Raw genomic sequence first — 18,225 nt, 5'->3', positions numbered from 1 at the left:
AAAAAGAAAATACTTTTAGAAGCCGGGTATGGTGGCACATGCTTGTAATCCCAGCATTTGGGAGGCTGAGATGGAGGATCGCAGTTCGCGGACAGCCTCAGCTACTTAGTGAGACCCTCTGCAACTCAGTGAGACCCTGTTTCAAAATAAAGAATAAAAAATAGGGCAGGGGGTGTAGCTCAGAGGTCAAATGCCCCTCGGTCCCATCCCCAGACAGTCAAAAAACAAACAAACAAAAAAAAAACCACAAAAAAACACCCTTTTATTTGGAGTTATTACTAAAATGACACGAAATTACATTATAGGAAAAGCCAACTCTTAGAACTACCTTTCATATCTACATTTTCAAATTAATTCCTGGTTTTAAACTAAAACAACTTTGCTGGGTGTGGTGGTGCACCCTTGCATCCAAAAGGCTAAGACAGAATGATCGTGATTCGCAGACAGCCTCAGCTACTATTTAGTGAGGCCCTCTACAACTCAGTGAGAGCCTGTTTCAAAATAAAGAATAAAAAATAGGGCTGGAGGTGTAGATCAGAGAGGTAGAATGCCCGAGTTCCACTCCCAATACTGCAAAAATAAATAAATAACACAATCTGGTTGTTAAATAAAAATAAAAAAGGAGGAACAAAGCCAAAGATAATATCTTAAATATATTAAGTTTAAGAAATCAACGCTGGGCCTGGTGGCGCACGCTTGTAATCCCCACTCTTGGGAGGCGGAGACAACAGTATCATGCAGGTTCAAAGCCACCTTCGCTGGCTTAAGAGACCCTGTTTCCAAATAAAAATATAAAAAATAGGTCTGGGAGTGTAGCCCAGAGGTAGAAGGGTTTCCAGGAACCCCAGTACCACCACCAAAAAAAAAAAAAGAAAGAAATCAAAATAGTCTTGCTTTATAGTAAAATCTCTCCTTTTCTTTTCCCAAAATAAGAACTTCTAACCCCACATTTTTAAGGAGGGGATTAAAAATAGAATCACTGAGAATTCAAATGAAAAGGAAACACATGAAGATAATACTGCCACATGTTCTTCCTTGCTGAATTATGATAAACATATCCAATTCAATTTCAAAACAGAGGCAGAACTCTTTAAAAATACATATAAAAGCCGGGCGTGGTGGCACACGCTTGTAATCCCCGCACTTGGAGGCTGAGACAGGAGGATCGCACAGGTTCGAAGCCAGCCTCAGCTACTTAGTGAGGCTCTCAGCAACTTAGTGAGACCCTGTTTCCAAATAAAATATAAAAATAGGTCTGGGGGTATAGCCCGGAGGTTGAAAGCCTCTGGGTTCCACCCTCAGTACCACAATAAATAAATAAATAAATAAATAAATAAATAAATAAATAAATAAATAATAAAAATACATATAAAGTCACTTCCTTTTAACAACTTAAAAGGAAGTGAATTAATGCTAGAGTTCCTGTTATGTGTATTGTGTACATGCCTTAAATGAAAAACAATTATTTCCTGAGTTTTCTAAAATTATGATAAACAAAAATCCAAAGAACTAGTTCAAGTAAAGCAAATTTTTTTCCTCAATAACTTTTCTTTCTTCTTCTTTTTTTTTTTGATAATGGGGATTGAACCCTGGGGCAGTCTACCTCTAAGCTACACCTCAGCCACACACACACACACACACTCTCTTTTTTTAAACAGGGTCTTGCTAAGTTGCTGACAGCCTCACTAAGTTGCTGAGGACAGCCATGAACCTGTGATTCTCCTGTCTCAGCATCCATAGTACTGAGATTAGAAGTGTACACCACCATCCCTGGCCCTCAATAACTTCCGAGTAAAATTTCTTTACTGATATAACATAGGAAACACACTTGAAATAAATTATTTCATTGCTTACTGGTTCTTCTTTAATAACTAGACATAAATCACCATCACTGCTCCGGGTACCAAATCCATTCAAAGAGGACCCAACCAGAAAAAGTCTGCTTTCTAGAAAAACAGAAGAAAATTATAAGATATTATTTAAAATTTAAAAGAGGAATGCATAAACATAAAGTGAATGCAAAATAGAAAAACATACGTGGAAACAGCAGCTGAATTTCTCCCTGCAGCTGTGTTCGACAGAGTTCTTTCTTCTTTAAGTCACTTATTTGTTGCTGACATGTTTCAAATAACTCCAGTATCTGCTGACTCAACTTAAATTCACCACAAAAAAAGAAAATTTTTGTTCAGAAATGTAAACTAATTACCATACTTAAAAGTGTAAATCAATTCATGTTCTCTTAATGCTTTCTGATACAAAGCTAATAATGAATATAATTATGGCTCAGCAGAGTATAATCCATGGTTACTATAAGTTTTTGTGTGACCCATAAAAAATGTTTTCTATATTTTAAAAGGTGATAGAAACAAGAATACATAACAGATCACCAGGTAATATGAATACTTACTACCTTACATGGATTTCTTTTGTTTTTTTTCTTTTTTTCTTTTTTTTTTTTTTTGTGATGCTGGGGATGGATCCCAGAGGCTTTCTACCTTCAGGCTACACCCCCAGACCTATTTTCTATTTTATTTGGAAACAGGGTCTCACCAAATTGCTGCAAGCCTCGCCAAGTAGGTGAGGCTAGCTTCGAACCTGTACAGTCCACCCTCCAAACTGGTAGGTCATACTTGGTGAGAAATAACAGCCAATATTGGGAGCTTCACAGTGTACAATTCCGATATTTTTTATAATAAAAAGCAAAACAAAAAGATATCTACATTTGTAATAAATTTGAAAAAAGTCTCCAGTAAAAGTGGTAAATAGAAAATTTTAAATGATACTTAAAAAATTAAGTTTTATTCACCTAGAGCAGAGGTTGGCAAACTATAGCCCTGTAAGCTAAATATGGTCTCTGGTCTTTTTTGTAAGGGCAGCAACTTAAATAATATATATTTTTGGTCCTCAGGATTGAACTCAGGAGCATTCTACCTTTTAGCTACACCCAAGCCCTATTTTTTATTCTTTTCTTTATTTATTTCAGCACTGGGGGTGGAACCCAGGGGCATTCTACCTCTGAGCTACACCCCCAGCCCTATTCTATTTTTATTCTTTATTTTGAAACAGGGTCTCACTGAGTTGCAGAGGGCCTCACTAAGTAGCTTAGGCTGTCTGTGAGCCGTGATCCTCCAGTCTCAGTCTCCCGAATGCTGGGATTACAAGCATGTGCCACCATGACCAGCTATTCTTTTATTTTTGAAACAGGGTCTCACTAAGTTGCAAAGAGTCTCACTAAGTAGCTGATGTTGGCCACGAACCTGCGATCCTCCTATGTCAGGTTCCCAAGTGCTGGGATTACAAGCACGGGCCACCACGCCCAGCTATTTTTATACTTTTTAAGCAGATGAAAAGAGACAGTGATCCTTTTGCATGCCTAAAATATTTACTATCTGGTCTTTTGGAGAAAAAGTTTGCCAATTCCTAGTTTAAAGAATTAGGCAGATCCACGTAATGCTAGAAATTATAGTAAGTCCTCAGTTATTTGTTGATAACAAAATAAATTTTCTTTAAAGCAATGTTCAAATGTGAAAAAATTTATAATTACATGGAAAATATGAAAATTCCTTATATTTGTTCCTCTCCCTTTACTGCACTTATGGAAACATCCTCCTCCCACTCCAATGGCTACTATAACAAGGACCTAATAGGTTTTAAATTAAAGAATTTTCCTCGCTGTCTAATCGTTCAATTGGGTTATCATATCATGTTACTTTGCCCTAGAACAGACACACAGAGCCCGGATGAAACAAAACCTCAAAAGAAATCCATGTAGCCGGGTGTGGTGGCACATAATTGTACTTCCAGTACTTGGGAGGCTGAGACAGGAGGACTGCACAGGTTTGAAGCCAGCCTCACCTACTTGGTGAGGCTCGCAGGAACTTGGTGAGACCCTGTTTCCAAATAAAATAGAAAATAGGTCTGGGAGTGTAACCCGAAGGTAGAAAGCCTCTGGGTTCCATCCCCAGCATCACAAAAAAAAAAAAAAAAAAAAGAAAGAAAAAAAAAAGAAAAGAAAAAGAAAAAGAAAAAAGGAAAAAAAAGAAACCCAAGTATATGCTGAAGAAAGCCTTAGAGCCTTCTGCTGCCTAATTTAAAGACATATTTCAGAAGCTGGTTCTCATAAATTAAAAAAAACAGGGTATGTGATTTGAAATTTACCTGGTTTAAATTACATATGTGACATAATCACATCACATATGTAATGCTAACTATGCAAAAAGCACTTCAAGAATTTTTTTTAATTTTGTTTCATTTCAGGGTAAATATTTCCTGGTTTTTAATTTAAAAATTATTCCAACAATCTCTATTAAGCAGATTATTCTTGAAGCCAGGTGTGGTGGAACACACTTGTAAACCCAGCATTCAGGAGGCTGAGACTGAATGACCATGGTTCACAAACAGCCTCAGTTACTTGTGAGGCCCTCCGTAACTTAGTGAGACCTTGTTTTAAAATAAAGAATAAAAAATAGGGCAGGGGATGTAGCTCAGAGGTCAAATGCCCCTGGGTTCCATCCCCAGACACTCACACACACGCACACACACACAGCAGATCATTCTTAAAGTTTTTTTTTCCTTAGTTTTTTTGGTGGTATTGGGGGTGGGGTGCGGAACCCAGAGGCTTTCTACATCCAGACTATACTCCCAGACCTATTTTATATTTTATTTGGAAACAGGGTCTCACTAAGTTGCAGAGAGCCTCACTAAGTAGCTAAGGCTGGCTTTGAACCTGCAAGATCCTCCTGTCTCAGACTCCCATGTGCGGGGATTACAAATGTGCGCCACCACGCCCAGCTCTTAAAAGTTGTTTAAATTGCTATACTACTTACTTGTTTAGAATGCCTACTAAGATTATTTTAAAATTAATCACAGGCCAGGCATGGTGGCACATGCTTGTAATCCCAGCATTCAGGAGGCAAAGACTGGAGGATCACAGTTCGCAGACAGCCTCAGCTACTTAGCGAGGTCCTTTGCAACTCAGTGAGACCCTGTTTCAAAATATAAAAATAAAAAAAAAAAAAAAAACCTACAAAACAGGGCTGGGGTGTAGCTCAGAGGTACAATGCCCCTGGGTTCCAACCCCACTACCACAAAAAAAAAAAAAAAGAAGAAGAAGAAGAAGAATCACAGAAGCAATTTATTTCTCACTGTAAGTAAAAAAAAAAAAAAACTATCTGCTCAAAACCATACAAAAAGATTTATCTCTATACACTTCAATATACTAAATGTTTCTTCCAAATGTAAATGTTCATTTTTCCTAAAAAAAAAGATAATAACCTGCCCTCCTTAAATCAAGTTTAAGTTAAATTACCAATAAAATAATCATCTGAGATCAACACAAACCATTTTAAGAGAAGATAAGGTACAGTTAGGTTTAAAAGTATTACAATTTATCAACATATAAAACGTAAGGGATAACTTTTATGGAATATTTCTATCAGTTTGGCAACCTGTCCTTATTAACTGGGTCCCCATGTAAGAGAAAGTGAAAAAAATCTTATAACTAAAAATACTATGACCTCATATACCACAGTATATGAAAAATGATAACAGTTTTTGCCTAAATATAAGTGCTATTTACAAACAACAAACATAAATTAGCAATGAGGTTTCAAAATAGGACAAATAAAATTACATATGGTTCAAAAAACAGGTCATTAACTCATAAGCATTCAATAAAAATTGGCAATGCCTCAGTCTCTCAATTCCTTAATCTTTGTCACACACGTAACTGTAGAAAGAGCTGGTGCTAATTTACTAAGATGAAGCTAGTGGGGATGGATGTATCTTAGTGACATAAGCACATGCTGAGCATGCACAAGGACAAGGACCTGAGTTCAATCCCCAGCACCCAAATAAATACAGTAACTAAAGCTAAATGTATAACCGAAGTCTAAAATTCAGTCTTGATGCTGAATTCCATTTCCCTTCAAATTATCAAATTCTAAAATAAAACAGAGTTAGAAATATACAATGCCTAAAACAGCTCACTCCTTGTTAGCAGGTTAAATTACTACATTTTTGTGTATGGACACAATGTAGAACCTTCTTAATTTATAAACTGACATGCTAAGAAAGCAGTTTAGATTACCAATTTTTTTCCTTTAGTTTGATTGTTTTTAGGCACATACTACTTTCTAAATTTGGCCAAGGAAGAACTTCCTTATAAAAAGAGAAAGGGAAAGAAAAAAAGACTTTTTACTAGATTTTTGTGTGTGTGCTGGATTCTGGTTTAGGTGTTCTATATAAACTCACATCTCAGTGGTTTTCAAAAATTTTTGACAGACACATAAATTCAAAACATAGAGTCTAACCAGGCATGATGGTGCACACCTGTAATCTCAGTATTTAAGAGGCTAAGATATGATTGCAGGTTCAAGGCCGGCTTCAGCAGATTAGCAGACCCTGTTTCAAAAAAACAATAAAAATAATAATAAAAGGGTTGAGGATGTAGCTTAGACAGGTAGGTAGATAGATAAAAGAAGGAAAGAAAAGAGGATAGATGGATGGGGGAGAAAGGAACAAATGAACAGAGCCCTTAGAGATATGTAAGAAATAACCCCAAACTCCTTCTTCAAAGATGCAAAGAGGCTCCATAAAATTTACATTTCTAAAATTAAACAATACACAATAAATTCTGAATTCCCTCACAATCATCTTTTTACTTTACCATCAGTACCAACAAACTCAGCCTAACTGCTCTCAACTCAAAATTCAAAATCGATTCACTTATTTTCAACTAACCATAATTTCCAAAGAACAGTTAAAATAGATGGAATTCACAAGGTTGGATAACTCTGATTCCCTAACGGCTCTTTTTTGTGCAGGAAACCATATATTCAACCTGAAAGCTAGAGTAAAATAAAAGTTAAAAATCAGAAAAGTAGCTCAGATTTCCAAGTTAAAGAGTTCTGTTTGTTAAAATAGAAACTTGAAAAACAGACAAAAGTTTTTTTTTTGTTTTTTTTTTTTTTGGTGGTACTGGGGGTGGAACCCAGAGGCTTTCTTATATTTTATTTTTTTATATATTTTATTTTGAAACAGGGTCCAACTAGGTTGCTGAGAGCCTCACTAAGTAGCTGAGGCTGGCTTCGAACCCATGCGATCCTCCTGTCTCAGCCTCCCAAGCGGGGCGATTACAAGCGTGCGCCACCACACCCAGCTGACAAAAGATTTTAAAACTAAGAAAAAAATTAAAACTCAGAAGGTACTCATTTTAAAATTCAATTCTCTGGTTTTACAAAACATAAAACATGAAACCTCCAAGTATTTAAGATGACTGATTTTTATTAATAATAAATTTATTATTACCAACCTTAGGTGAGCCTTCTACATCACCAGCAGGTAGTGTTTCAAACCTTCCCCACTGTTCCTCTGGTTAGTCCCATTTCCTGAATTTAGTGACTGTATCTATAACCTCCACTACTCACAAACCCCTGACATCCCACATCATCCTCTCCACACTCAAGGTCAGATGACCTTGCATGGTAATTCAAAGCGAAGGCAAGAAAGAAACCATGAGTACTCCATTACTTCTTCCCACCTTATTTAGAAACCTCCAATTTCTTCTACCTATCCTCTCCTCTTAACTCCCAGTTCCAAAGAGCTTTTCTAAGTCATAGCTAAGGCCAATCACTCCAATTATACACTGAACCTGTTCATTTTCCACCTTCCAGAAAACTTTATTCATGGGTTGTTCTTTTCAGGCTAATGTTTATTTTTAAAAGTTGGAAACTGTCCTTTAAAAAGCTTTTGTCCCAACTTCCCACCTTCAGCTCCTCACTCACAGCCAAATTTTCCAAAATGGTTATGATTATGAATACACTTAGTCTCCATTTTTTTTCCTCAACCCACACCAGTCAGTCTTGGACACAGGCTCTCTTCCTAGACAATCATATACAAACTGTTGGCTTCAACTACCATCTGTATGCTGATGGTCACCAAATGTGCATTTTTCATCAACACTTTCTGAATTCTAGATGTATACATCTAGACTATCATGTCTAAATATCTAATTTGGTATTTCAAAAGCATCTTAAAAGCAACATTGCCACAGAATTCATGAGGCAATCTCTATTCAATTCATGCATAAATCTTGTTCCTCTTCCACTGTGATCTATCTCACTGAAGACTGCACTCAATTGTATCAGATGACAGAAACTTGAAAGTAATCCTCATACCTTCTCTATCTAATCTAGTAGTTCTCAACCAGAGACAATTTTGTCCCCCAAAGGACAACTGGCAATGGCTATGATATTTTCCATTGTTACATGTGGGGATTGATAGCACCTAATGTGCTGCTAGCCATCCTAAGACACAATGAACACCCCTCCAACACCAAAGGAAGGTGGCCTAAAACAGCAATCCTGGAGAGGTTTAAACATCTTAATCTAGTGCACCATCAAATCTTATCAATCTACTTCTCAGATATAGCTTAATCCCATCACTTTCTCTTCACCTTCAACACAAGCACTTCCTAATTCAAGACACCATTACATTTCACCTGGAATACAGTAACTTCCTTGCATTCAAGCTTGCTCAAGCTTAACCTGCTCTCAACACTGCAATCTGCGATCAAAGTAACCTTTTTAATTCATCTTCCTTCCTTTTATTAAAAACAAAACAGAATCCTCAATAACTTACTGTGGTTCTTAGACTAAAGACCAAAGTGGACTAAGAGTCTCTGCATGATCTCCCTCTCCCTACCTCTCCTACCATACCTCTAACCACTCTTCCTCTACTTTACCAAACTCTAGCTCACCTGGGTCTACTTTCAGTTCATTGCACATTCCATGGTCTTTTCTGAGTTAGAATCTTCAAACATACCATTTCTTCTCCCTAAAGCATCCCACCCACCACCACTCTCTACTCCTAGCTCATCCTTCAGACACTACTTTGTAGGCCTTCCCTGAGACGCCATATTTTCTCAGGACTCTGTAATTCTCCTTCATACCAATTACAATCATATAAATAAAACTTTGATTTGCATGATTAGTTTTTAATGACTCTCCCTCTGATCTGTATGTAAATGGTAAAGATACCATTTATATTTAGTACAACATTGTATCTCCCATGCCTATCACTCAAAAATATCTGCTGAGTACTAAAATAAAAAAATCAAAGCCAGGAATGATGATGCATGCTTGTTATCCCAGTACTTGGGAGACTGAGACAGCAGGATCACAGGTTTGCAGCCAGCCTCAGCTACTTAGTGAGGCCCTCCGCAATTTAATAAGACTCCATTTCAAAATAAAGAATAAAAAATAGGGCTAAGAGTGTAGCTCAGAGGTAGAATGCCCCTAGGTTCAATCCCCAGTACTAAAATAAAATAAAATAATCACTTCTACTTCAGGAGTTTCAAATGTCATTTTTAAGGCCTATGTCTTTGGCACCCATAGCTCTGGCCTTCACCTTACTTCTGAACTCCAAACATATACAATCAGTTCAGTTACAAAATGTTTTTCTATAATATCAATACGTTTATAAATGATTGGAAAATAAGGGGATGGTATCAATGAAACATGAAAGTTAGGTTCCCTGGTGATTTGTACATGGAACAGAAACTGTAGATTACCTCCAAATAAAGAAAAACAGAGCCCTCAGTATGGTTCCTGCACAGACAGAAGCCCTATGGATCAATCCTAAGGCAACTAAAAATCATTCGAATGTAGGATCACTGCCCAAGAAAGCACACTCCTAGTCTGTGCCTCACAGTTCTGTACTGGTACATATCCTTTTGTCTCTACCTGAAGAGCATCCTCACTGACTCAGAGCTCCATTTTCTAACTGTCTTGTGTCAGTGCCCACCATGAACTAGTATCTCAACTTTATTTTGTGTATCTTTAAATCCCCTGCAGCAGCACCCAGTCCTGCTAAGAAGCATGCCTGGTCTGATCAAGTTATTTCCCAAGCTGTCAATTATTATTCTTGATAATGTTCTGGTTACAGAAATTTTTGAGTAGTCTTCTCTAGCACTGTTTCCTGAAAACTCTAATGCCTTTCTCAAGAGCAAAAATGTGAAAAATTTTCCCACAGTCTCAAATATCTCTTAATTATTTCCTCAACCAACTTGTTCAATGAAATATCTCAGCCCCTTATCTCTGTTTGTAACCCAGAATCAAATCACTAAAGCCACTCATGCTTCTCTCTCTGCTGGACTCCCCTACATTGTTACTCCCACATTCCATCACTTTTCCTATGAACTATCTCTCAGTGAGACCCTTAGCAACTTAATGATTTCAAAATAAGATAAATAAATAAAAAGAGCAGGGATCATAACTCAGAGATAGAATACCCCTGGGTTCAATCCCCAGAACCAAAAGAAAATAGTATTTGTTGTGGGTTGGAAAAGGAAATGACTACTTCCAGTACAAAGTTTCTTTGGGGAGTATGAAAATGTTCTGGAATTAGATGGTGGTGATAAGTCACACAACTTTGTGAATATACTAAAATCCACTGAATTTTATACTTAAAAAGAGCAAATTTTAAGATATGGTCATAACTCAATTAAAGAACAGAGAACAATTAAAAAATTAAAAGCAGCATGAATAGGAAATGAAATAGGTGTTACTTTTCTGACCTATCATATTCTGTACATTTACTACGTTCCAGACCTGCACTGGTTGCTAGAAATCCAAAAATGAGTAAAACAAAGTCACTATATTCTTTAGTTTTCTTTAGCCTATATATGTCCTACTTCTCAAGAGTGGGGCAGCTTTGAAATACAGCAAGTGCAAGCCAAAGAAAATCCAAGAGAATGGAGATATTTATATCAGAAACTTTTTCCAATTACCTAGAAGTTTTTTTTTACCTTTCACTAAATATGGGAGAAGGAAAAATATTCTTCTACTATTAAGCATTAAATAATTCATTGTTCCCAATGCTGAAAATATCAATTTCCAATAATAATTATTTAAAGTTACATTTCATTATTATTATTATTACTATTATTATTTTTACAAATAATAAGTTTGTTGTTAGTTTTTATTTTGTTTGTGGTACTGGGGATTGAACACAGGAACATTCTACAACTGAGTTACACCCTTAGACCTATTTTATTCTCAATTTTGAAACGGGGTCTCGCTAAATTACTATGCACTGGCCTTCAATCTAAAATTCTCCCGTCTCAGCCTTCTAAGCACTGGGATCAGAGGCATGCACCACTGTGTCCAGCATTACAAATAATGTGCTTGATAAATCTTTCATGCTCATATAACTCTGGATGTATTCCTTCCTCTGACATTCCTGAATACTCTATTTTGGCATGTTAAAATCCTTATAATAAACACAAAAACCCTAAAACAAGCACTTTTGAATACTTTATTATAATAATCATATTAAAACTATCTTTCCTATAGTAAGAACAAGTAACAAGAGAGTTTCGTAAACTAAAAAATCAAATGTTTTAGACTCTAATCCCAAATTTTTATGGATCAGGGAAAATCTGACTCATAACAGCCATACTTTGATAAAATAGCTAACAAAAATTAAATACTTAGAAAGTTCAATCAAATAGTTTTTAAGCAGTTTATTTTCATATATTATTTACATTAAATTTCCAAAAGGCAAAACTAAAACTTGCATTATTACCTTATCTTTGGCCTCAGGCAGTGGGATGTCTCTGGGTTCTAAAAATGGTATTTCTCGAAAAGGTGGAATACATCTGACTATGTCTGGTACATAGTGCGTATGAAACAATGGCGGCATTGAGTATCTTCGTTCACCTGATAAAGGCACTATAGGACTAACTACAGTTGGCTCTGGGTGAGGTGAATGGAAACGTTGGCGTTTACCATCAAGAGGAAAGTTTTTTTCATCGCTTAATCTCCTGGAAACAAGTATATACCTTAGTGATTAAATATACAACTTTCTGACATTAGAAAACAATTAAAACACATGAATATCATAACATGTGATCACAATATTATAATTCTTTCAAAAGGCCACATTATTAGTTCCATGTTGAACTTAAAAATATTCATTTTCAGAACAAGAAATACCTTTCAAACACCTCAGAAAACATAAATAGTACTAATGCATATAGATTAAAAAAAATTGTATGTATAGATTGGGGCTATTAATTTTCTGCATTTGAACTGCTCCAAAGGTTCATTAATGTCTAGACATAGTGAGTAACTACTAATTCTTATCTAGTGTGCATGGGGGAGGGGGGTAATGGGAATTAAATCTGAGGCATCCTACCTCCTACCTACACCCTCAGCCCTTGTTTTGTTTTGTTTTGAAACAGGGTCTTGATAGGTTGATAAGTCTTAGCAACATAGGATTATGTTACTAAGGGTGATCTCAGATCTGCAATACTTCTGTCTCAGCCTACCAAGTACTAGCATCACAGCTGTGCACCACCATGTTCAGCTACAGTATTATTTTTAGACAAAAAAGCTTTGAAATGTTTACATAGGTTTTAAATTAATAACATTATTATACAAATATAACCAAATGCTATTTTAATAAAAAAAAAAACCTCTCAAGTTCTATATACTTAATCTGTGATATATTGATTGGCTCCTGACTTTTAGAAAGTTTTAGGCCATTTAGAAGTTTTCACTAAAATTTGTTATCATGGAACCTTATCTGTATAAGATTTAGATAACACAAAAAAGTATACAGTAAACTTTACAAGAAAGAAAGTATGATGAGCTAAATTGCATCTTCTTCAAATTCAAAATTTAAAAAAATATTTTTCAAAAAGAAAATTCAAAGCTGGGCGTGGTGGCACACACTTGTAATCCCAGCCTTTGGAAGGCTGAGATAAGAGGATTGAGGTTCACAGCCAGCCTCAGCTACTTAGTAAGGCCCTTTGCAACTCAGTGAGACCCTGTTTCAAAATAAATAAAAATCAGGGCTGGGGGTATAGCATGGAGGTAGAATACCCCTGGGTTCTATCCCCAGTAGTGAAAGAAAAAAAAAAGAAGAAAAGAGAAAAAAATTCAAAAATTTTTGAAGGTCAAAAATCCCAAATCAGAACCTCAGAATGTGACTATATTTAGAGACAGGGCCTTTATACAGATTAAACTCAAATGTGGCTCTTAGGATGATCTCTCATCCTATAAGAGTGGTGTCCTTTGGAGAGATGAGGACACAGAAACACAAAAGGATGAACACATAAGGGCGCAGTAAGAAGGTGGTAATCTATAAGAAAAGCGAGGCCTCAGAAGAAACCAACCTGTTGATGCCATGATCTGGACTTCTGGCCTCCTGAATTGTGAGAAAATAAACATCTGTTGCTTAAGCCAGCAGTACCAGTCTGTAGTTCTTCATTATGGGAGCCCAAACAAATAAATACGGTAGGCCATCTTGATTTGGCTCAAAAATCTCAATTAAAAAGCAGTTTACTAGGCCGGGCGTGGTGGCGCACACTTTTAATCCCCGCGCTTGGGAGGCTGAGACAGGAGGATCGCACGGGTTCAAAGCCAGCCTCAGCTACTTAGTGAGGCTCTCAGCAACTTAGTGAGACCCTGTTTCCAAATAAAATATAAAATAGGTCTGGGAGTATAGCCCGGAGGTAGAAAGCCTCTGGGTTCCACCCCTAGTACCACCAAAAAAATAAAAATAAAAATAAATAAAATAAATAAAAAATAAAAAGCAGTTTACTGAAAAAATATGGCTTCATTCCATCTGAAACTTTATAAAGGCAGGAATAAATCAATTGAGGAATTCCTAACATTTTTACACACAAAATATTTAAGATTCTGTTACTACTGATCTAATTGCAAGGGTCCCAGAAAACAAAACCTAGGGCACAGTGCCCATACAATTTTATACAAGATATATTATTATAGTTTTCAGAACTGCAAAATTTTCTTTTTAAGATCATTGAGAACTACTTACTTCCTTCCTCGAAATAATGGGGATGCTGAGGTCTGTATGGGACTGACACTTCCATATGTCAGCTGCTGTAATGACACAGCTCTAGACAAGCTACCAAAAACAAACAAACAAACAACAGTAGTCATATACATTATTTTTCCTGTAAAACAAAAACCAACTTCATAAAACGAAATACTATACTGACCAAAAGAAAATAAGAAGTATAATATTTTCAGCCAGGCATGGTGGCACACGCTTGTAATCCCAGCATTTGGGAGGCTGATGAGACCGGGAGGAATGCAGTTTGAGGACAGCCTCAGCTACTTTGTGAGGCCCACCGCAACTCAGTGAGACCCTGTTTCAAAATAAAGAATAAAAAACTGGGCAGGGGGTGTAGCTCAGAGGTCAAATGCCTCTGGGTTCCATCCCCAGACTCACACACACAAAAAAAGAAGTATAAATATTTTCTCTACCATAAAGCATTTCACAATAAAAATTTTATGTCAAACAGAAAATATAAAACAACATGGTCCAAAAGAGAACTATACTTACTCTGCATTCTGAAAGTTGAACTGAGCATCTATCAGTTGCTGGTGTGAATAAAGAGTTGGTGACAGGGCAAAGAAGTTATTGTGGTGATGATGGTTTGGAGTGAAGGGCGGGCGACCCAAAATTGAGTTTGGGAACATGCTCCTGTTCACTGAAAGTGAACATGTATTCTTCTACCTAGAATAATTTTAAAAGATTGTATTAAATTATTATAAATTAAAGATGGTGAAGCCAGCATGGTGCCGCATGCTTGTAAACCCCACGCTTGGAAGGCTGAGACGGGAGGATCGCACAGGTTTGAAGCCAGCCTCAGCTACTGAGTGAGCCTCTCAGCAACTTAGTGAGATCCTGTTTCCAAATAAAATATAAAACAAGTCTGGGAGTATAGCCCGGAGGTAGAAAGCCTCAGAGTTCCACCCCCAGTACCACCAAAAATAAATAAATAAATAAATAAATAAATAAATAAATAAATAAGATGGTGAACGTTCTCATAACTATTATCTGCTATTTAAAATAATTAGTTATGGCCAGGCGTAGTGGCGCATACTTGTAATCCCTGCGCTTGGGAGGCTGAGACAGGAGGATCGCGCAGGTTCAAAGCCAGCCTCAGCTACTTAGTGAGGCTCTCAGCAACTTAGTGAGACCCTGTTTCCAAATAAAGTATAAAAAATAGGTCTGAGAGTATAGCCCAGAGGTAGAAAAGCCCCTGGGTCCCACCCTCAGTACCACACACATACACAAAAAAAATTAGTTACTAAGTTAACTTTATTTGCAGTTATTTTTAAAACTTTAAACAGGTCTCTTAAATTCTACTGTAGGGACAAAAAACTAATAATAAATTTTAAATCTAGATTAAACATATTATTCAAATAATAGCAAAATACATGTTTCTAATTTTCTGATGAATATACCCTAGTAAATTTTTCCTAATATCAACAAATCTTTTTAAAAACAATATTATCACCACATACTCTAATAATTTTAAAAATCATTCAAAAATTCAAGAGAAACATTTAATGAAATAACACAGTTTCTTACATATATTCTCAATCCCATTCATACAATGACAATCTGTTTCCTAGATCTTACAAATCTGATGAAACAAAGAAAGAAGTTTTTATCACCTACCAATTTATAAAATCCTAAGTTTTCTCTCAAAGTCTACATAATTTATATAAGATTTATATAAGATTTCCAATAAAAGAGGGATCCATTCCATAGGAATTAAGAAAAATTTCAAGAAGAAATTTGAACCTTTTACTGACCTAGGCAGGAGATATGATGGTCTTTCTTTGCAATGACTGATCCAACATGGATACTGACTTAAAAAGAATGGGGTAGCCGGGCGTGGTGGTGCACGCTTGTAATCCCTGCGCTTGGGAGGCTGAGACAGGAGGATCTGAGACAGGAGGATCGCGCAGGTTCAAAGCCAGCCTCAGCTAGGCTCTCAGCAACTTAGTGAGACCCTGTCTCCAAATAAACTATAAATAGGTCTGGGAGTATAGCCCGGAGGTAGAAAGCCTCTGGGTTCCACCCCCAGTACCACCAAAAAAAAAAAAAAAAAAAAAAGAATGGGGTAAGAAAACATACCAAGCCAAGAGTGGCAGTGCATCCTTGTAATCCCAATACTTGGGAGGCTGAGACGAGAGGATTATATCAGGTTCAAGGCCAGCCTCAGCTACTTAGCGAGGCCCTCTACAATTTAGTGAAACCCTGTTTCAAAATAAAGAATGGAAATTAAGGCTGGGAGTGTAGCTCAGAGGTAGAATACCCCTGGGCACAATACCCAGTACCGCAAAAAAATTAAAAGAAAAAAAAAATTAAGTAAAGTTGCTGGGCGTGGTGGCACATGCTTGTAATCCCAATTTGGGAGGCTGAGACAGGAGGATCATGGTTCATGGACAGCCTCAGCTACTTAGTGAGGCCTTCTGCAATTTAGTGAGACCCTGTTTCAAAATAAGAAACTAAAAAAAAATAGGACTGGGGGTGTAGTTCAGAAGTAGAATGCCCCTGGATTCCATCCCTAGTACAACAGGGAAAAAAAAATTTAAGTGTACAAAGTGTAAAAATGGGACCTCCCAGGTCACCTACCAAAGCAAGCAATTAGAAAACTCTTCTCCAAAAAAAAATGAGAGATAAACTATGTGACATAGTAACAAGAGAAACTATAACATAGTTGGAAGTCCAACCAAGGAAAAGTCAAACTAGCTACCAGATCAACCTACATGAAAGTTGGTTGGCCCTACCTACAAATAGAGCTTCCAAATAGACTTCTAGTAGCTCTCACTTAAAAGAGACAATTGATCACAAGAGGGGGAAAAAAGATATGAGAATAAACAGAGATAGTGTCAAATAAGCCAGGTGTGGTGAAACACACCTGTAATCCCAGTACTTGGGAGGCTAAGAAAGGAAGATCACAGCATTAACATCAGCACACAGTAACCCTGTTTCAAAGTTAAAAAAAAAAAAAGAGCTGAAGGTGTAGCTCAGAGGTAAAATACTCCTAGGTTCAATCCCCAGTACCACAAAAATAATAAGTACAATAAACTGGGCCTGGTGGCATACCAATAATCCTAGCTACTTGGGAGGCTGAAGCATTTGGATTAAAATCTCAAGACCAGCCTGGACAATTTAGCAAGACCCTTGTCCCAAAATAAAAAATAAAAGAACTGCGAATGTGGCTCAGTAGTAAGGTGTCCCTCGATTCAATTTTCAGTAGTAAAAAATTAAAAAAAAACTGAAGAACAAAATTGAAAGCAGAAATAACCAGCAGACTAACAGTAAAAAGTAAAAGTAAACACTGAAGAAAATTATTAGAAAGAACAATAAGGAGCTGGGCATAATGGTGTACACCTATATAATCACAACTAACTCGGGAGGCTGAAACAAAGGATTAAGTTCGACTTCCGGGAAGATGGCGACCGAGAAAAGTGGGGCTTAAGAGCCCTGCTAACAACAAATCTCCATTACCACAAAATCAGCGCCTTTCATAGCCAGAAAACACCATCACCAGTGAAACAAAAAATCACCAGGCTCCAGAGAGAAAGCGGACTGAGAACAGAGCCACAGAGGAGATACACCGGCCTCGCGCCCGAGGATGCAGCAGACGCGGCAGCAGCGCCATACTGCCGGCAGCACCGGCGAATTCACGGGACGGCTACAGCAAGCCGAGGTGAGCCACTGCGGAACAGCCAGGTGGGATTTCTCCGCGCAGAGGGCACCTAAAGCTCCCAGTGGCCGAGCTCAGCACACGCTGCAGGGATTCAGAGTAGAAATCAAAACCAAGAAGAAAAACGCCAGCCCCACAGCAGAGGGCGTAGCAGCGGCGCCATATTGCCACCGGCGGCAGCAGCACCGAATTCAGCGAGACCAGTACAGCTACATCTGCGTACTCAAGAACAGTGAGTCAAATTGCGGGCCACAGAGGAGAAATCCCAGTACTGTACTCCCTGGGACTTGACCCAGTGGGGGAGGGGCGGTGGCAGAGATATCACACCATAAGAGAACGTGCAACCTGGCACCACCCACAGTCTAAAGCAGCCTCTATCGACTCTCTGGGTTGGAGACTCTGTGATACAACCCAGTAAAGGAGTACTGGGGTCTGAGACACTACTGACTCGAGATCGAGAACACCTTAAGTGAAGTCATAGTGACCCAAGGGAAGAACCCAGAGAAGGCACAAACATCCGAAATCATGGGAAAGAGGAATAATACTGGAGAAATGAATGCCCACAACCCCACAACAAAAGAACCTGATAAAACTGAAAATCAGAGACTTCTAGAAGATCAAATCAGGAAAATAACTGTAGAAATAATAGAGGTGCTTCGAAAAGAACTCAGAGAGAGCCAAAA

At 37.5% G+C, this 18,225-nt stretch overlaps 1 protein-coding gene across 9 annotated transcripts in view; it reads right to left on the bottom strand.

The window, feature by feature from the left end:
- The window catches only part of TENT2 (terminal nucleotidyltransferase 2), a gene marked incomplete at both ends in the record, with an annotated part of 54,718 nt that extends 40,205 nt beyond the window's left edge, over positions 1-14,513 (bottom strand). For 4 of the 9 annotated variants that reach the window (XM_080709766.1, XM_080709772.1, XM_080709768.1 and 1 more), the window contains 5 exons: positions 1,855-1,946; positions 2,038-2,152; positions 11,587-11,824; positions 13,846-13,935; positions 14,377-14,513. In XM_080709766.1, the coding sequence (XP_080565892.1) occupies positions 1,855-1,946; positions 2,038-2,152; positions 11,587-11,824; positions 13,846-13,935; positions 14,377-14,513 (672 nt within the window). The remainder of the gene's footprint in view (positions 1-1,854; positions 1,947-2,037; positions 2,153-11,586; positions 11,825-13,845; positions 13,936-14,376) is intronic. The other 5 variants (XM_080709767.1, XM_080709769.1, XM_080709770.1 and 2 more) reach the window with 3 other exon arrangements.
- Between the last annotated feature and the right edge of the window lie 3,712 nt (positions 14,514-18,225).

The sequence above is a fragment of the Muscardinus avellanarius genome (genome assembly GCF_963383645.1).
Source record: "Muscardinus avellanarius genome assembly, chromosome: 1".
In the NCBI taxonomy this organism is placed as follows: Eukaryota; Metazoa; Chordata; class Mammalia; order Rodentia; family Gliridae; genus Muscardinus; species Muscardinus avellanarius.
The sequence above is the reverse complement of the archived record's forward strand: the minus strand, read 5'-3'. Positions and strand labels throughout refer to the sequence as shown.